At 47.0% G+C, this 19,398-nt stretch overlaps 1 protein-coding gene across 3 annotated transcripts in view; it reads right to left on the bottom strand.

The window, feature by feature from the left end:
* The window catches only part of bcas3 (BCAS3 microtubule associated cell migration factor), a 1,023,442-nt gene that overhangs the window by 911,203 nt on the left and 92,841 nt on the right, over positions 1–19,398 (bottom strand). For all 3 annotated transcript variants that reach the window (XM_085964689.1, XM_085964691.1, XM_085964690.1), the window contains exon 6: positions 15,803–15,884. In XM_085964689.1, the coding sequence (XP_085820815.1) occupies positions 15,803–15,884 (82 nt within the window). The remainder of the gene's footprint in view (positions 1–15,802; positions 15,885–19,398) is intronic.

The raw sequence follows: 19,398 nt of genomic DNA, 5'->3' as shown, positions 1-19,398 counted from the left end.
AACAGGGTCAAGTCTTTATTTCTTTGCCTTCAGCAAAGCTTGAATTTGACAAGTTTCTAATAGGTACGCTTTGATTTTCGAGTACCGAGCCAAAGATCAGGAAAAAACACAATTTTACTGAAACAGAACACGAATCCTACTCCACCCTACTTCTGCAAACTTCTCAAGCCCAGCACAACCTTTCATACCTTCCTTTGCGCCCCCTTCCCACCCACAAACCAGGTGGCAGCCACATTCTGGAATTCTCTTCCTAAACCTCTTTGCCTCACTACCTCTTTCCCACTTCATCAAAAGCAAGACCTACATTGCTGATTGTGCCTTCAGTCACCTCCCCTAACTTCTCTTTGTTGTGTCTCAAGGGGTTTTATACCCTTACCTATATAACAATTAAGAAGGACTCCGGGGTGGAGAGTTTAGTTAACTGCCATTTTATTTACAATGTGCTTCTTCACTCAATGCACTATATTTCCCATAGTGCATTGCAAATCACCACTACAGTATCCTACGTGGGACAATTCTGATACACATTCAAAATACACAACATATTTCCTCCCCCTTAAAACAGAATGTCCACAAAACAGAATAACTGAAAATGACTATAACTTTGGAAGAGAGGGTAGACTGCCTCCACATTCCGCTAACCCTGAGGATTATTCTGCCCCATGCACACAGGTTAGCACTAACTGTAACTAAGACACTCTGGAGGCTGCCTTTCTCTTTGGGGGTAACGCCTAGTCTCAGGAGCAGGCTCTGGCTGGCTCTCCCGTGACCCTGCAGGCGTGGCTTCCTCCCTCGATGGCACAAGAGTGGATGGTGCCACTGTCTCAGGGTCGGACGACCAGTGCCTGCTGGAGCCCCCAGCAGGTCCTTGATCCTCTGTTTCTTGGGTTACCTGTGGCGACTGTCTTGGCAGTAACTGGTCTACATTCCATCTCCATGTTCGGTCGTCTCCGGTGCGGACTCGGTATGAAACGGGGCCTGTCTTTTGAATGACCGTAGCCGGGACCCACCGCTCCGGGGTGGTGTAGTTACGCGCGAGGACTTTGCCCCCCACCACAAAGTGTCGTTCTTTGGACCTCTGAGCTCGTCTGCTGACTTGATCCTGCTGATTGGCGTGCACCACTGCTTCTGTGGACGTTGGCCTCAGCAGGTCAAGGCGTGTCCGTAGCTGCCTTCCCATGTGTAGGTAAGTAGGAGATGCTCCAGTCGTAGCATGAGGCGTGTTTCGGTATTTCAGCAAGAAAGCATTCAGGCGCTGCTTTAGAGGAGTATCACTTCTTGCCGCTTTCAACGCGCGTTTCAGCGTTCTGACAAATCTCTCCACCAATCCATTCGTGGATGGATGATAAGGCGCGGAGAACGTGTGCTGGATTCCATTGTTCGAGGAACTCCTCCATCTCCTGGGATGTGAACTGTGTTCCATTGTCGGTTACGATCTGCTCCGGCAGACCAAATCGCCCGAGATGTCAGAGTCTCAATGGTTTTCTCCGTAGTGGTAGTGGACATTACTGCAACCTCCGGCCATTTGGAATGGGAGTCCACCGCGACTGTGGTGTATGTAACCTGTTCCACCTTAAGAGAACTACTTTAAGAGATGTACTACTTTCTCTTGGCTGCTGTATACTGTAATACCGGTGGTGACCACACCGGTATATAAGGTTGTGTAAGGATTTGCTGGGCAGTTCAGCCCTGACCTCCGAATAGTAAAGACCTGTTAAAAGTTATTCTTGTTGTCTGTGTCCAGTGATTGATCCTAAACATAACTGGGACACACAGACTCAACAGTGGCGACGAGTCCGATCTTACCCTGCGGCAGTTTTACATCCAAGGCAGCTTCGTCCTCAGAACGGGCGTCGAGAAGAGGCATCCGCCCTCATCATCCTGCTGAGCACCATCGCACGGGAGGCATCAAGAACCCGGGTTAAAAAGAAAAAGAATTCTGACCACGAAGCCCTCCATCAGCGACAGGCAGTGATCATCCCTTCTACCACGGTGGTGGGTAAGCCGATCAGCGACACGAGCAGAAAGTCGGCCGCGTTGGCTGTGGAGTAGGGGAGGGAAAACGGAGGAATAAGGGCGGAGAGCTCGACCACGGCCGGTAGTAAGGGCCGGGCTGCAATCGAGGCCGAGAGGCGCAGCGACTGGGGCAGCTTAAGGCTCGAGAGCCGCGGAGAACTCAAACGCAGCCGGTGTAAAGGACCGGGCTGCAAGCGGGGCTGCGAGACAAAGCAGCGTCGGGGAGTTGAGAAGCTTAAGGCACGAGAGCCGCGGAGAATTCAAACGCAGCCGGTGTAAAGGACCGGGCTGCAAGCGGGGCTGCGAGGCAAAGCAGCGTCGGGGAGTGAGAACCGCTGGGGAGGCGAGAATGGCAACAGCAAGGCAATCGCCATTGCAGCCAGCGGGGGAAGAAGGCAAACGCGGGAATCCGCCATTGTAGTCGGCGGGGGAAGAAGACGAGCGCGGGAAAGACCGCCAAGCGCGGGAAGCCGCCATTTTAGTAGGCGGGGGAAGAAGACAAGCGCGGGAAGCCGCCATTTTGAGAAAAAGAAAAATTTAAAAAAAAAAAAAAAAATTGCAAGGATGCCTAAACATGGGAGCATTAATACCTTTGATAGCGATATCGAAGATTGGACCACGTATGTAGAACGCATGGAAGTGTATTGTAAAGCAAATAAGGTACCAAACGATGAGAAAGCACTAACCTTATTAAGCTCAATGGGTGCGAAAACATACGGGCTATTGAAGCACCTTCTATCACCAAATAAACCGGCGGATCAGACTTTCACGAATATTGTTACTGTCCTGAAAGATCATTTAAACCCCACGCCGCTGATGATAGCGGAATGATTTAAATTTTACAGAAGAACGCAGCTGAAAGACGAAAGCAACGCTGAATTTTTAATTGAACTGCGTAAGCTAGCAAAGTACTGTCAGTTTGGAACAGGACTAGCAGATGCGCTGAGAGATAAATTTGTGTGTGGATTGTTAAAAGAAGGAACACAAAAGCGACTGCTTGAGGAGAATGAGCTTACGCTTGATAAAGCTGTCACTATTGCAGCATCGCACGAAGCCGCAGCGAGAGGCACTGCGGAAATGCAGTTACGGTCACCGGAACTCAGCACCAATCAAATGGTCTTGAGTACAGTAAAATGTTATCGTTGTGGAAAGACAACGCACGATCAGAACCAGTGCTGGTTCAAAAATCAGGAATGCAGAAAATGTGGCAGGCTTGGTCACATAGCTAAAGTATGCCGGTCAGGAAAGAAGACCAGGAACAAAAAGTCACCACAGGAAAAGTACAGAAAGGTACACAAGGTGACAGAGAACAGTTCGAACGAACAGAAGTCAGGTTCAGACTCCAGCAGTAATGAACTGGGTATTCTAAGAGTACACAATGTTGGTAAGGAAGCAGACCTCCAAACAATTTGGGTCACACTTCAGATAGCAGGAGTCCAAGTGAAGATGGAATTAGACACTGGATCGGCATTGACGGTCATGAATAAGAAAGATTACAAAAGGTTATTCCCACATATTCCCCTACGGGATACGGAGATTGTATTGAAAACATACACGGGGCAAAGAGTATACCCCATCGGGAAGATAGAGGTAAAGGTGGTCCACAAGGGCAAAGAAAGCCGAGGAATGGACTTATATGTGCTACCTGAGGGAGGTCCACCACTACTGGGACGGGAGTGGATTAGGAAAATGAATATGGACTGGCATTCCTTAAAAGCACTAACGGTAGATTCCGGTACAAAAGATGTCAAACCTAAACGATTGTCCAGAATATTGGACGATGCTAAAGAGGTGTTCCAACAGGGACTGGGAACACTGAGAGGAATTACGGCAAACATCAAGGTTGAAGAACATGCAAACCCGAAATTTTTCAAAGCCAGACCTTATGCAATACGACCTGCTCTGGAAGCTGAGCTGGAAGGGCTAGAACGTTCAGGAGTACTGTCTAAGGTAGACTGGAGTGAGTGGGCCACGCCCATTGTCCCCGTCATGAAGCGTTCATCGAGCAACAAGCCGGGGGAACCGGGGAAGGTTCGCATCTGTGGAGATTTCAAGATCACTGTTAATCCGGTGCTTCACACGGTGCAGTATCCGCTTCCGCAGATTGAGGATATCTTCGCTTCGTTGTCTGGCAGGAAACACTTCACCAAGATAGACCTGGCGCAGGCGTACTTACAGATGGAAGTTGAGGAAGAGTCACGCCAGTATCTCACGACCAACACGCATAGAGGCTTGTACCGGTATAATAGACTGGTTTTTGGAGTGGCATCGGCTCCGGCAATTTGGCAGAGGGCCATGGAGCAGGTATTACAGGGAATTCCAGGTACACAATGTTACCTGGACGATATTCTGATTACAGGAGATGATGACGAGGAACACCTTGCAAACTTGGAACTGGTGCTCACCAGATTGAAAGAATATGGTCTTCGAGTTAATCGCCAGAAATGTGAATTCTTTCAGAAGCGGATCTCGTACTGTGGTCATGTCATTGACCAGGAGGGGCTTCATAAGTCTCCTGACAAGATCGAAGCTGTTGTGAAGGCTCCCGCTCCGGATAATGTATCCCAATTGAGGTCGTTTCTAGGGTTGATTAACGATTACCATAAGTTTCTGCCAAATTTATCCACGGTGCTGCACCCGCTGAACGCTTTTTTGCAGAAGGGAGTACCATGGAAGTGGAGCGAGGACTGTAAGAGGGCCTTTCGCGAAAGCAAGGCATTGATCACCTCAGAGGAAGTGTTGGCTCACTTCAACCCAACACTGCCTATTCGTTTGGCTTGTGATGCTTCTCCATATGGTATTGGGGCAGTACTCTCACACAAGTTGCCAAATGGCCAGGAGAGGCCAGTTGCGTTCGCATTCAGATCATTGACCTCCGCTGAGCGCAACTATGCTCAGATAGATAGGGAGGCTCTCAGCCTTGTGTGGGGAGTAAAGAAGTTTAATCATTACCTGCAGGGCCAAAAGTTTACGCTTCTGACAGACCACCAGCCGTTGGTATCTATTTTTAATGCTAAGAAGGGTGTTTCGGTGATGACAGCACAGAGACTCCAGAGATGGTCCCTTTTCCTAGGGGCACATCAATATCAGATAGAATTCAAAGGTACAAAGCAGCATGGTAATGCTGATGGGCTGTCGCGCCTGCCACTACCTACAGAGGAGGAGGCACCGATGGTTGACCCTGTTGAGTTATTTCACTCGACCATCATCGAATGTTTACCAGTCACCAATGCAAGTATTGAAAGAGAAACCAGGAACGACCCGACACTGTCCAGGGTCTACGAAGTGACAGTGAAGGGATGGCCAGCACATGGTGATCCACTGTTACCGGCATTCTCAGCAAGACAAGAACAGCTGTCCGTCTGTCAAGGAACATTGATGTATGGAACAAGGGTGATTATTCCTCCTAAGTTAAGAGAGAGAGTTCTAAAGGAACTGCATGAAGGTCATCTGGGGGGAGTCAAGATGAAAAGCCTTGCTAGGGCTTATGTGTGGTGGCCGGGTATCGACCAACAGATAGAGGAGCTGACGAAAAGCTGCTCAGGGTGCCAAAAAGTGCAAAATGCACCTCCGATTGCACCGCTGCATCCATGGGAATGGCCTTCAACCCCATGGCAACGTGTACATATTGACTTTGCTGGTCCTTTCATGGACTCCATGTTTTTAATTGCGGTGGACGCACATTCTAAATGGCCAGAAGTGATTAAGATGACTACCACTACCTCGGAAAAGACGATCGCGGTGTTAAGAACGATATTTGCAAGAAATGGATTGCCAGAACAAATATGTTCAGACAACGGACCGCAGTTCGTGTCAGAAGAATTCCAGAGATTCATGAAGAAGAATGGGGTGAAACATTATACCTCTGCCCCATATCATCCGGCTACAAACGGGTTGGCCGAGAGATTTGTACAAACGTTCAAAAAAGCGATAAAGGCCATGAGCGAAGATCAGATTCCACTACAACACAAGGTGGACAAATTCCTACTGGCATATCGAAACGCCACCCATGCAGTGACAAACCAAAGTCCTGCCATGATGTTCTATAACAGGAGGTTGCGGTCCAGGTTGGACTTGTTAAAACCAAATGTGCGGAGGGAAGTTGAAAACAAACAGTTCCAGCATATAAATAACAAGACCACTCGGAGTTTCGAAATAGGACAACCAGTGTTAGCCCGGGATTATAAAAATGAGAAATGGCAATCTGGAACAATTCGGGCCAGACAAGGACCCCTGATGTACACGGTAGATGTTGGTGAAAATGTAATACGGCGTCATGCTGACCAACTGGTAGAATCGAGAACAAGGGTCGAACCCATGGTTACGGCAGAGACAACCGTGGAAGAAGTTAGTGAACCTGAAGCATCTACCTCAGAAGTGAATGTACCTGATGATGATGTCCAATCCATAAGAGACCAACTAGATGAGTCACCCCAACAACGAGAATCAGAGACCCCTGAAAGGCGTTATCCAACTCGAATCAGGAGGCCTCCTCAGAGACTGAATCTTTGAACTGTTTTGCATGAAGTTGTATATATGTTATTATGTTATGTTAAATGGGGATATAACTGTTAAGCTAAAAAGGGAGGATTGTGGTGTATGTAACCTGTTCCACCTTAAGAGAACTACTTTAAGAGATGTACTACTTTCTCTTGGCTGCTGTATACTGTAATACCGGTGGTGACCACACCGGTATATAAGGTTGTGTAAGGATTTGCTGGGCAGTTCAGCCCTGACCTCCGAATAGTAAAGACCTGTTAAAAGTTATTCTTGTTGTCTGTGTCCAGTGATTGATCCTAAACATAACTGGGACACACAGACTCAACAGCGACCAGGAACATCGCTCCTTCCACTGGTCCCGCGAAATCCAGATGGATCCGTTGCCACGGTGTCGCCGGCCATTCCCATGGATGCAGTGGCGCTGCTCTTGGCATATCCCTGGTTGTCTCGCATGATGGGCATGATTTCGCTTCAACTTCAATTTCATGATCCAGACTGGGCCACCAGAAGTAGCTTCGTGCCAGCTCCTTCATCCGGACAATACCACAATGTCCTGAGTGCAGCTCGTTGAGGACATGTTTCCGCAGCTTTGGTGGTATGATCACTCGCATACCCCAAAGGAGGCATCCTGACATGACAGGCAACTCCTTCCCTCTTGACAGGTAAGGTAGGAACTCAGGTGGTGCGTCTGACACCCATGATCCGTCTCCTCGCATCACCCGATCCAGCACCTTGGATAGCGTAGGGTCCACTCTGGTCTCTTTCTTGACCTGCCGGGCCATGACAGGGGCATTGCTCACCATGTCAAAGTAGAAAATCTTCTGCTCACAGCCTTCAGAGGGCACAGGTAGCGGAAGTCTTGACAATCCGTCCGCATTGCCATGTGCTGCTGACCTCCGGTATTTGATGTTGTAATTGTGAGCGCTTAATATCAACGCCCAGCGCTGCATCCTGCACGCTGCCAGGGAGGGTATTCCTGTGTGTGGACCAAAGATCGATGTCAGAGGACAATGATCCGTCAGCAAGGTGAATTTCCTTCCGAACAAGTAGTGATGGAACTTTTTGATTCCAAAGATGATGCCCAAAGCCTCTTTTTCGATCTGCGGGTATTTCACCGCCGCCTTGCTCAGGGACCTTGACGCGAATGCAATCGGCTTCTCTTCGCCTGAGGGAAAGATGTGGGACACGACCGCGCCGACGCCATAAGGCGACGCGTCACAGGCCAGCTGAATCTGCAACGACGGGTCAAAGTGCGTCAACACTCTGGGGTCAGTCAAAGATGCTTTGGCTTTCTTGAATGCAGCTTTGCACTCCTTCGTCCACGCCCAGGCCTTGCCCTGACACAGCAACTCATGTAATGGCTTCAACAGTGATGCCAGCTGTGGAATAAACTTTCCGTAATAGTTCAGGAGACCTAAGAATGACCGCAGCTGGCCGACATTTGTAGGTGCAGGAGCATCGGCAATGGCTTTCACTTTCGACGGTGCTGTGTGTAGGCCATCCGCGTCGATGACATGGCCTAGGTACTCCACTGATGGCTTGAAAAATTCGCATTTGTCCTTGCGAACGTGTAAGCCATGTTCTTCAAGTCTTCCCAGTGTCTTCGTCAGGTTCTGTAGATGCTCGTTGTCGTCCTTTCCTGTGACAAGGATATCGTCGAGATAACATTGTACCCCTGGAATGCCGCTTAAGATCTGGTCCATAGCCCGCTGAAACAATGCTGGTGCTGACTGATGCGCTATCAATTACTCATAAAAGACTGAGAGTTAAGAGAGTAACTAAAGGCTTTTATTAACAAAAGAATGAAGGTCTGCCTCGAGTGGTCGACCGGTCCAGAAATACAAAGGGCTGGGGAGCAGTCACCTTTATACTAGGACTTGTGGGAGGAGTCAGCCGAGGCATGTCCAGGCATGTACACAGTGGAATACAAACAGTGGTTTACCACACTGACGTTATACCAAAGGGTAGGCAGCAGTACTGCTGTCTGGCCTTGGGACACTGCTGCGGTAGTTGGGCCGTTGCTGGGGTGTGGCTGGGGTGGCACGGCGCTATGAGGCGGTCCTACCGTGTCCCAGGCTGTCATTCCCCGCGGCGTCCACGGTGCAGAGGAGTAGGCATCCATGCCCCGGTAGGCTGCATCCAATGATAGTGCGAGTTCAGAAGCCTTGTTGAGGTCGAGGTCACTCTGCTCCAACAGTCGCTGTCGGGTGTAATTGGATCTGTGGCCCGCTACAAAAGCGTCCCGGATAAGTTCCTCTGTGTACACGGTGGCCTTTACATCCTTACAACCACAGGCCCGGCCAAGCACAGACAGTGCCTGAAGGTATTCCACGGTCGATTCCCCAGGTTGTTGTTTACGACTCCCCAGAAGGTGCCTGGCGTACACTTCGTTCACTGGGCGCGTGTACTGGTCCTTGAGGAGCTTGATAGCGTCCGCGTACGAGGTCGCGTCTTGGATGACCGAGTACACTCGGTGGTTCACTTTGGAGGTCAGGACATCCAGTTTGTCCTCGTCCGATTTGATTGCTGCGGAGGCGGTCAGGAATTTTTCGAAACACTTAAGCCAGTGAGTAAACTTGGTGGATGAGTCCGCCTCCTGATGATCTAAGTCCAGGCATGCTGGTGTGAGGATCTTCTCCATTATAAAAATTTTGTTAATAAAATTGATGCGCTATCAATTACTCATAAAAGACTGAGAGTTAAGAGAGTAACTAAAGGCTTTTATTAACAAAAGAATGAAGGTCTGCCTCGAGTGGTCGACCGGTCCAGAAATACAAAGGGCTGGGGAGCAGTCACCTTTATACTAGGACTTGTGGGAGGAGTCAGCCGAGGCATGTCCAGGCATGTACACAGTGGAATACAAACAGTGGTTTACCACACTGACGTTATACCAAAGGGTAGGCGGCAGTACCTGTAGAGGCCCTTGTGGGTGGTGATGGTGAGGTACTTCTGTGAGTCCTCTTCTACATGCATCTGCAAGTAGGCTTGGCATAGATCAATCTTGCTAAACTTCTGACCGCCTGCTAGACCCGCGAAAAGATCTTCAATGATGGGGAGGGGGTACTGTTCAGCTGAGAGCACAGGATTCACTGTTACTTTGAAATCTCCACATAAGCGAACCGCGCCGTCACTCTTCATCACTGGTACCACGGGCGTGGCCCACTCACTGTGCGAAACCGGCACCAGGACCCCTATCTTGACCAGACGCTCCAGGTCAGCCTCCACCTTTGGTCTGAGGGCGTAGGGAACGTTCCTGGCCTTCAGGAATCGTGGCTGGCTGTCAGGCTTCACCTTGAGTTTGACCGTAATCCCCTTCATACTCCCCAGTTCTCCGTCAAAGACAGCCGCATGCTTTGTCAACACTGCCGCTAGCCCCGCCTCTTCGACTGACACCGCATTCACTTTTTTCCAATCCAGATGAATTTTCTCCAACCATGGCCTGCCCATCAGGGATGGATAGTCACCCTTGACCACGTAAACTGGCAGCATCATGGTTTGTCCATTAAGCTCCACCTTGACCTCCGTCTTACCCAGCATTGGGACTGTTTCCCCAGTGTAGGTCTTTAAGATGAGCTTGGCCGGCGTCAGTGATAGGTGGTTCAGTTTTTCTTTGAATAGCTTCTCTGAAATCAAGGAGACAGCGACCCCCGTATCCAGCTCCATTTTGACCGGTATTCCCTCTAGTAGTGGAGTGACTCAATAGCCTGATGAGCCTCCATTCACCATTAACACATGGAGATTCAGCTCCCCATCAGAGTCTGTGTCACTGTCTTCCTGTTCTTGTTTCACCATGTGTAGGTTTTTCTTTTTAGAACGCCAGTTGGATGTGTTTCCTTGTTTGTTTTTGTGTGTCTCTGTGTAGGATTGTTTGCTTTGCCCTTTACACACACGTTCAATATGTCCTTTCTTTTCACATTTCCGACAGGTCAGGTCTTTACACCAGCAGTCAGATGGCTGATGACCTGACCTTCCACATCTGTAACACTCTCTGGCGCCCCTTGCATGCTTATCTGGTGTAGCTGCTACCCTGTGCACTCTTGTTGCAGCCCCCAACAGCTGTGCATCTTTAGCTGCTAACTCCACAGACACAGCGAGCTCCACTGCTGAGTTAAGCGTCAGTTTGTCAGTCATGAGCAAGCGCTTCTGTGTTGCTTCACATCTTAATCCACACACAAACCTATCACGGACAGTGTCATTTAGAGTTTCACCAAACTCACAATGCTCAGTTAGCTTCTTTAGCACTGCAACATATTCGGCTATGGACTCACCCTCCCCTTGGTTTCAGGTTTTTACACAGCAAGTTGTTGCGATCTGGAATGCACTGCATGAAAGGGCGGTGGAAGCAGATGCAACAGCAACTTTCAAAAAGGAATTGGATAAATACTTGAAAGGGAAAAATTTGCAGGGCTATGAGAAAAGAGGAGAGTGGGACTAATTGGATAGCTCTTTCAAACAGCCGGCATAGGCCCGATGGGCAAAATGGCCTCCTTCTGCGCTGTATCAGTCTATGATTCTATTCCATGAATGCTGGGTTAGTTAACTATACTGATGCAATAAAAGCAGAGCCAAGCCTGGAGTGTATCTGTTCAAATCTTTAAACCTGCCTATGTTTTGTAAATACTCAAGTTAACGCAGAATGTAATCAATCAACATTTTAGGTCTCATTTTTTAAAATCACGATTCATTCCAAGGAGACTTCAATTTGCCCAGTTTACACATTGTTTCATAATCCAGTTCACTTGTTGATCCAAAGATAGAATCAGTGGAGGTCTGGTGTAAACATGATGCCATGTTTCAGGATTTTGTTGACCATTCTTCCATAGAAACGATTAAGAAAAAAATAGACTTACATTTAAATGTTAAGTTTTAAGGCAAAGTGTATTCACACACATTCATTAAATAGAAAGGTACTGAGATAAAGATGGCTAGCATGCTAATGAGCTAAACTTCGAAGTTACGTTCCAAAAGACTGCAATAATTTGTTAGCCTGTCCCAGTAATCGATAAACACCTCACACCCATTGTGTTCGGAGGTCCTGAGCCCCAGGCACTCAGTGGGGATTGTGAACACTTGGACATAAAAAAGAGAGACAGTGACACAGGCAGTCAGAGAGGTTTTTTTAAAGGAAAAGCTGCAAGAGCCAGCTATTGCCAGACTCAGAAAGAGAACGTGGGGGGAGGGGGGCGGTAGTTAGAAGTTATTTTGTTTAAGTCAAGCAAGATGACCTACTGAGATGTAAGGAAGCATAGCACATCAATTGTTACACAAAGACAAGTTGTACTGTTCGAATTAAGAAAGTCTGATCATAACTGTTGCTCTGTACGTTCATGCTGTGAAATAAAGCAGCTGAACAATTCGTATTTGGCCTTGTCCGACCAAGTGTTTTCTTAGACTGCCTTCGAATAGATTGGACTGGCACGTGGGGACAGGAGTAATCCAGTTCCGATCACAGGGGGATACTATTGTTACATCCCTGGGTTACAATACAGCTCGATATTTTGTAGTAGAGCACACCCTTAAATGTAAGATGCTCTTTCTGCTTTTCGGAGTGACCTGACTGTACATGAGAAATTAACTACGGCAAGACCCAAAAATTTGTAACGCAAGTTCTTTGGCCACAATAATAATAAGAGTTCAGTTATTAGGAACGGAATAATGCAGACCAGAAGCTCCAATATTTGATTCCTGGTCTGTGCCCACTTAATTCATTTAGTACCAGCATGGGCTTTACAATTGATTTCAGCAACTCTAAACTAGGGAAGACAAAAATCACCTAGACTCCCTGCACCGCTTTCAATGACTCCTGATGGGATTTCAATGTATAAGGACATAGGATGAGGAAAGGATAGGACGCAGCTGTGATGATCTCCATGAATGAATATCTTGATAACTCTCACAGAAAGAATGGCCTCTGGGGCAATGTACTAGAAGATGCCCATGGAATCATATGTCAATACATTGGTAGCGGGGTGGAAGAGACAGAAAACACACAATAAGATTCTTCACTTTACAGAAGGTAAGGAATTGGTTACAATGTACTTACAAAGAAACTTCAAAACACTAAATTAAGAGGTACTGGGCTATCCATTTTTGTGGATAATTTGCTCTTCCATTTTCCTCCTTTAAGACACTCCTTCGACCAAGCTTTTGGTCATCTGTCCAAATAGCTCCTTATGTGGCTCGGTGTCAAAGTTTGTTTGATAATGCTCCTGTGAAGCACCTTGGCACATTTTACTACGTTAAAGGCACTATATAAATGCAAGATGTTGTTGTTGTTGGAGATGAGACGGTCATTTGCAAGAGGGTGGCGAGGGTGGGTTTTTTTTGAGGAGGGGAGTGATGACGGCAGATTTGAAAGGGAGCAGAACAGTACCAGAGAGGAAGGAACTATTTGCCATATCAGCTAGTATGGAGGCCAGGAAGGGAAGCTCGGTGGTCAGCAGATTAGTAGGAATAGGGCCGAGAGAGCAGGAGGTGGGTCGCAGGGACAAGAAGCACTTGGAGAGGGCATTTCGAGGGGATTGGAGAGAAACTAGAGAAAGATGAGCGTTCAGGACTAGGGCAGTATGAAACCTTGGGGAAAGCTTGGCAAAGGAAAGGAGTGATGTGGTAAAGGCAGCTGAATGGATGGCCTCAACATAATGACAAAAAAGAAAGACTTGCATTTATATAGCGCCTTTCACGACCACCGGATGTCTCAAAGCGCTTTACAGCCAATGAAATGCTTTTTGAAGTGTAGTCACTGTTGTAATGTAGGAAACGTGGCAGCCAATTTGCACACAGCAAGCTCCCACAAACAGCAATGTGATAACGACCAGATAATCTGTGTTTATTATGTTGATTGAGGGATAAATATTGGCCAGGACACTGGGGATAACACCCCTGCTCTTCTTCGAAATAGTGCCATGGGATCTTTTACGTCCGCCTGAGAGAGCAGACAGGGCCTCGGTTTGACGTCTCATCCGAAAGACAGCACCTCCAACAGTGCAGCACTCCCTCAGCACTGCACTGGCGGGTCAGCCTAGATTTTTGTGCTCAAGTCCCTGGAGTGGGCCTTGAACCCACAGCCTTCAGAGATGAAAGTGCTACCCACTGAGCCACAGCTGGCATGACAAAGAAGTCCATGAGTTCCTTGCACTTGTTGTTTGAGGTGAGGCTGGCGGGGGCAGGGAAGAGGGGTTTAAGGAGACATTTGGTAGTGGTGAAAAGAAGCCAAAGCTTATCTTTGCGTTCCAGGATGCTCCAGGAGTAGGGAGCAGTTTTGGCAGAGGAGAACAGAACCTGATAGTGCTTGATGGTGGGGGGGGTCCAGAACAAAGGGGCATAACCTTAAAATTAGAGCTAGGTCATTCGGGGTGATGTCAAGAAGCACTTCTTCACACAAAGGCTAGTGGAAATCTGGAACTCTCTCCTTCAAAAGCTGAGATTTTGTTAGGCAAAGGGTTACGGAACCAAGGCGGGTAGATGGAGTTAAGATACAGATCAGCCATGATCTAATTGAATGGCGTAACAAACTCAAGGGGCTGAATGACCCACTCCTGTTCCCATGTTCCTATGATGTGGTCCACCCAGATTTGGCAATGAATGCCTGAACCAGTTGTCCACCATAAATGCTGAGGCCTGCCTTGGACTTTTGGGAGCGAAGATGGGGGTCGTACCAGAGAGAATGACCAGGGTGGGAGATGGTAAGGGTTTTACTAGGGACAAGGGCATCAATGGTGGAGGTGAGGGTGTGATCGAGCAGATCCATAACTGCAGAATTATCATGGCAAATAGAGGCTGCTCAGCTAGGAGTTTGAACGTGCCATTCTAAGTGACCTGGGAGTGAGATTTTTCCAGGGGCAGACACAGAAGAAAGTGGGGTTGGAAGTGGGAAGGAGGATGCGAGTGGTGAGGGATACAAGGAAATGATCAGAGAAAGCCGTTTTTGTGATAGAGATGTTGGGAATAGGGGCGTTACACGAGGGATTGAGGGGGTGACTGTGAATATGGTTAGAAGTGTTTAAATGGAAGACATTGAACTCAGAGGAGAGAGGGCAAGGTGAGTTAACATAGAGGTTGAAATCACCGAGGATGAGCAGTCGCTCAGTGCAGAAGCTGAAGGAGGAAAGCAGTGAAAATTTGGCATGGCTTGGGTGGGCGGAAGAGAATGAGGATTTTAAAGGACAGGTGAGAGAGTTGGAACAAGGTGAGGTGATCAAAGGAGGAGAAGGTACCAGAGGAGTAAGGGGACAGACCAAGGTGAGATTTGGTGATAAGGGCCACAGTGCTACCGTGCTAGTTTGAGCAGGGCACGTGTGGAATGTATAGCCAGTCAGGGGAGGCTTCAGTAAGGGGCCAAGGTGTCATTACCTGTGAACCAAGATTCCGTCATTAAAAATTAAATTAAATTAGAAATTAAAGAGATAGCATCTGGGTTTACATTGACCAAAAGATTCCAGCTTCAAATGGGATATAATTAGCCAAAGCTGCAAATGGTTAACAGGAAAGCATTCCTTTCCTCTCTGCTGCTTTTCATCTGAGTGGGAAAAGGAACTTAAATGATTTGCATTATTTTAGTTCAAAACAAGCTTTTCCATTTTTTTTAATTGTTACATTTCACCTTCCATTAAAGTTCTAAGACATTAGACCAGGCGACTTCCTTCTTGACCCCAGCCAATGTTGCTCTGAATCTTTCTGCAAGAAAGTGAGAGAGAGCAGTCCTAACTATATCATGTGCCAATTCTGCATAAGAATTTTTGGGGACAAGGAAAGGCCATTCAGTCCTACAAACTCCTTCCTTTTGAATAGATCTGTCCCAAAAGCTGCTTTCTCACCAGATATCTCAAACCCTTCTCTCAAGAAGTCTATTATACAACACAAAACTATATTGGTTTAAGTATGATAGCCTATTGACAGAGATGAGCTAAATAGAATCACATCATAGAATCATACAGCACAGAATGAGGCCATTTGGTCCATCATGCCTGTGCCAGCTCTTTGAGAGAGCTATCCAGTTAGTCCCACTCCCCTGCTCTTTCCCCATAGTGTAACCTTAGTGACAACACTGATGAGTTCTCATCACAAGTTTGAAAGTTCGGTCTGCAAACATACGCTTTTCACACAGGAATCTTGTTTACAACAATACTAAGGAGATCTTCGTCAACATGCCTATAATACCTTGCAGCCAATAAATGGTGGGTACATCCTGCTTAAACAAATTGACAAGGATTTGGAAATGAGGCATTTTACAATCCTTCCAATGAAGCTATGTCGGATTGAACTGGAAGCAGTGTTCAATGCTTACCTGTCTGTGGTGCAGGCAGGACTCGGGCTGTCCGGATGGGACCATTACGGACAGAGTATAGTTCCTGGGCCTCACCATTCATCTGCAAAAAAGACAACGACGGAGTCAAATTTCCCAAAGAACGTCACACATCCTTCTCAGACAATAAAAGTTTTATATTTTCATCAACACAAGCACCCAACACTTTGCAACTTAAACTGTGCATTTCAGCTAGTGCTCCAAAGCAGAGCCCATTACTTTATTTCTCTTTTTCTCGGACCATGCTCTATCTCTCCTCCTTCCTTCACCCACGCCACCTTTCATTTAAATCCATTCATGGCGCATCCCTCCCAATCTCTGTAACCTCCTCAACTCTGCAACAACACACCCCCCACCCCCACTCTCGACCTCATATCTTCTCCATCACAAAGACCGCCTACTTCTACCTCCCCACCTCCGCTCCGACCTCAGCCCATCTACTGCTGAAACCTTCATCCATGCCTTTGTACCTCCAAACTATTCCTATGCTCTCCTGGTCGACCTTGCATTGTCCATAAACTTCAGCTTATCCAAACTCTGCTGCGTGTAGCCTATCCTACATCAAGTCCCACTCACCCATCACCCCTGTCCCCACTAAACTGCACAGGCTCCCACTTCTCCAATGCCCCAAATTTAATATTCTCAATCCATGTGTTTAAATCCTTACATGGTCTCACCACTCACTATCTTTGTAAGCCCCTCCATCCCTCCTGATGCACTCCATTCCTCTGACTCTGGCCTTTTGTGCACCCACCCCTCCCTTTGCAAGCTGTTGTTGTTCAATTCTACAGTCCTCAGTTCCATTCACAACTCTTCCAATCATGAAGCACCTCATTACAGCAGGAGCCAGAAAACAGCTCTTTGAACAAGCTTTTGGTCACCCTTCCTAATTCAGTTTTGAAGGAGGCTTTTGTAAGCAAGAAAACAGATAGTAAAGTAGAAGGGCTTTGGGAGAAAAAACTACAGAGAGCAGGAACTTTGTGGCTGAAACATCAGCCTCTTTCAGCTTGGCTCATTTGTTAGCACTCTTGCTTCTGAGTCAGATGGTTGTTATTGAAGTCCCACTCAAATGATCTCAAATACATCATTTAGGCTAACACTTCTGAATGAGTGTTGCACAGCTGGAAGTGCTGCCCTTCAGCTGAAATGTTCAGCCAAGACTTGTTGAATCCCGTTTTGAAGAGGAGTAGAGTTCTCCTGGTGTCCTGGCAAACATTCATCCCACAACCAACACCACCAAAAATAGATTAGCTTGTCACTGATCTCATTGCTGTTTGTAGAGTCCTACAGTGTACAAAAAAGGTAGCTATGTTCGTCTACGTAACAACAGTCACTGCATTTCAAAGTACAGGAAACTTTGTGATATCCGGCACCGACGGGACCGAGCTGTTGCCGTCCCATCAAAACTGCCGGACAAACCAGCGCTAATGTTGAAACATACGGAGATTTTGAGCTCCGTATCTGGCAACAAACCCTGTTGCTTAGCAACAGCTTCTAAACAGTCGGCCGTACCTTGCAAGCGTCTCTGTAGCTTAGCAACAGCTTCAGCGCGACCTTGCAGAGCCTGACTCGTGAAAAAAAAGCAACGAAAAGAAAAAAAACCTAACGAAGCGGCTCCTGAATTTTGCCGGTGGCTCGAGCATTCCGGACAGTTAACCTCCGGATAAACCAAAGTTTCCTGTAATACATTAAGTGTGAAGTGCTTTGAGGTGCTTCCAACAGATATGATAGGTATTATACAAATACAAGTTGTTTCACGGATAGTGGAGTCTTTTCTATCTTTAGTCTAGCTCCTAAGGAAATCTGAGCATTTGTCAGAGTTCCAAGAAAACAATGGATTTTCCTTAGTCCAGAGTGCTACGGCCAATTGTAGAACACTTACTGTTGCATTGGTTAAGATCAGCTAACTCAGCATAGACCAGAAACCAAACCTGGGTATGTATGGATTAGTACTACACTAGGAGGCCCCTTTATACACTGAGCCACCAAAGGAAGTCTTTTGGTTTTAAAAAAAAAGTTAATCACTCTTTTCTCGGCCCTGTAACAACTCTCATTCACCACCATAACCTCAATTGAACACCCTCATTTTCTGCAGCATGGTACAAAGCAGCACAACAGACATTTTGCAGTGAAAGCGGCTTTTATTCTGGGTGTAGAAGCATGCTAATGACGGCACCGATCTTACCAAATGTAGCCAGGTGCACCAGCAGGCTACTAAACTCAGTGTAACAGCAGTTTAAAGAATAACTGCCACTGGAAAAGAAATAAAAATCTCTCGCCCCAGGTTTCACTCCTCTGGCACGTTACAGAGTAGCATAGGCAGAGGCCTTGGAGAAAGGTACTTCCCTACTCATCAAGTTGGGATTGCTCCATGGCCTTGCCCCCTCCCTATCTCTGTAACCTCCACCAGCCCTCTGCGCCCCTTCAATTCTGGCCTCTTGTGCATCCCTGATTTTAATCGCTCCACCATTGGTGGCCGTGCCTTCAGCTGCCGAGGCCCTAAGCTCTGGAATTCCCTCCCTAAACCTCCCCGCTTCTCTACTTGTCTTTCCTCCTTCAAGATGCTCCTTAAAACCTAACTCTTTGACCAAGCCCTGTCCTAATATCTCCTTATGTGGCTCGGAATGCTCCTGTGCTGCGCCTCGGGACGTTTTACTATGTTAAAGGCGCTGTATAAATGCAAGTTGTTATTGTTGTTGTTGAAATGGCATCTAGCATGGGAAAGGCGCAAACAAGACTATAAAAAATATCAAAGCTACATCATTACATTTAGCAACATGAACAGATTTAAAACATGTATCCCATTCCACTTATGTATGTAGGCGGATTGAAGAAACATCAAAAACCAGACTGGAACATAAAGCCGCTTCACAATCATTTCAAGCAGTTTCTTATGTGATCTTAAGTACTTAAGAAAGCGGCAGTTAAAAAATGTACTGTTTTGCTGCAATCATTTCCACTGGGACTGGGAAAATACATCCTGTATAAAAAAAAATTATAAACAAAGTCATTTTTTTTTCAATGGAACAAAAAAATAGGAGACAATAATGACTAACAAAATTATAAATCTAAAACTCAATGGTCCTAACAACATGATTATTAATTTCTCAGCCCTCGTTTGACAATTCATGCGGTTGCCATATTTGTGTGGCTCATAATAACTGCTTCTGGAATTGTAATAAGTTGCCCCTATGGCTGAGTTAATAAATACACTGCCAAAGGCAATGCCAAGCCATGCAGTCCGTTGTTACATAGACAATCATCTCAGCCCCAGGACATCGGTGCAAGAGTTCCTCAGGGCAGTGTCCTAGGCCCAGCCATCTTCAGCTGCTTCCTTCCATCATAAGGTCAGAAATGGGGATGTTCAAGATGGCACAGTGTTCAGTTCCATTCGCAACGCCCCAGATAATGAAGCCGTCCATGCCCGCATGCAGCACGACCTGGACGACATTCAGGCTTGGGCTGATAAGTGGCAGGTAACATTCCCACCACACAAGTGCCAGGCAATGATTATTTCCAACGAGAGAGAGTCTAACCACCTCCCCTTGACATTCAATGGCATTACCATCGCTGAATCC

The sequence above is a fragment of the Somniosus microcephalus genome, chromosome 22, assembly GCF_052327205.1.
Source record: "Somniosus microcephalus isolate GS21.2 chromosome 22, FLI_Smic_1.0, whole genome shotgun sequence".
Taxonomy (NCBI): Eukaryota; Metazoa; Chordata; class Chondrichthyes; order Squaliformes; family Somniosidae; genus Somniosus; species Somniosus microcephalus.
Note: the sequence above shows the minus strand (reverse complement) of the source record. Positions and strands in the feature narration are given on the sequence as shown.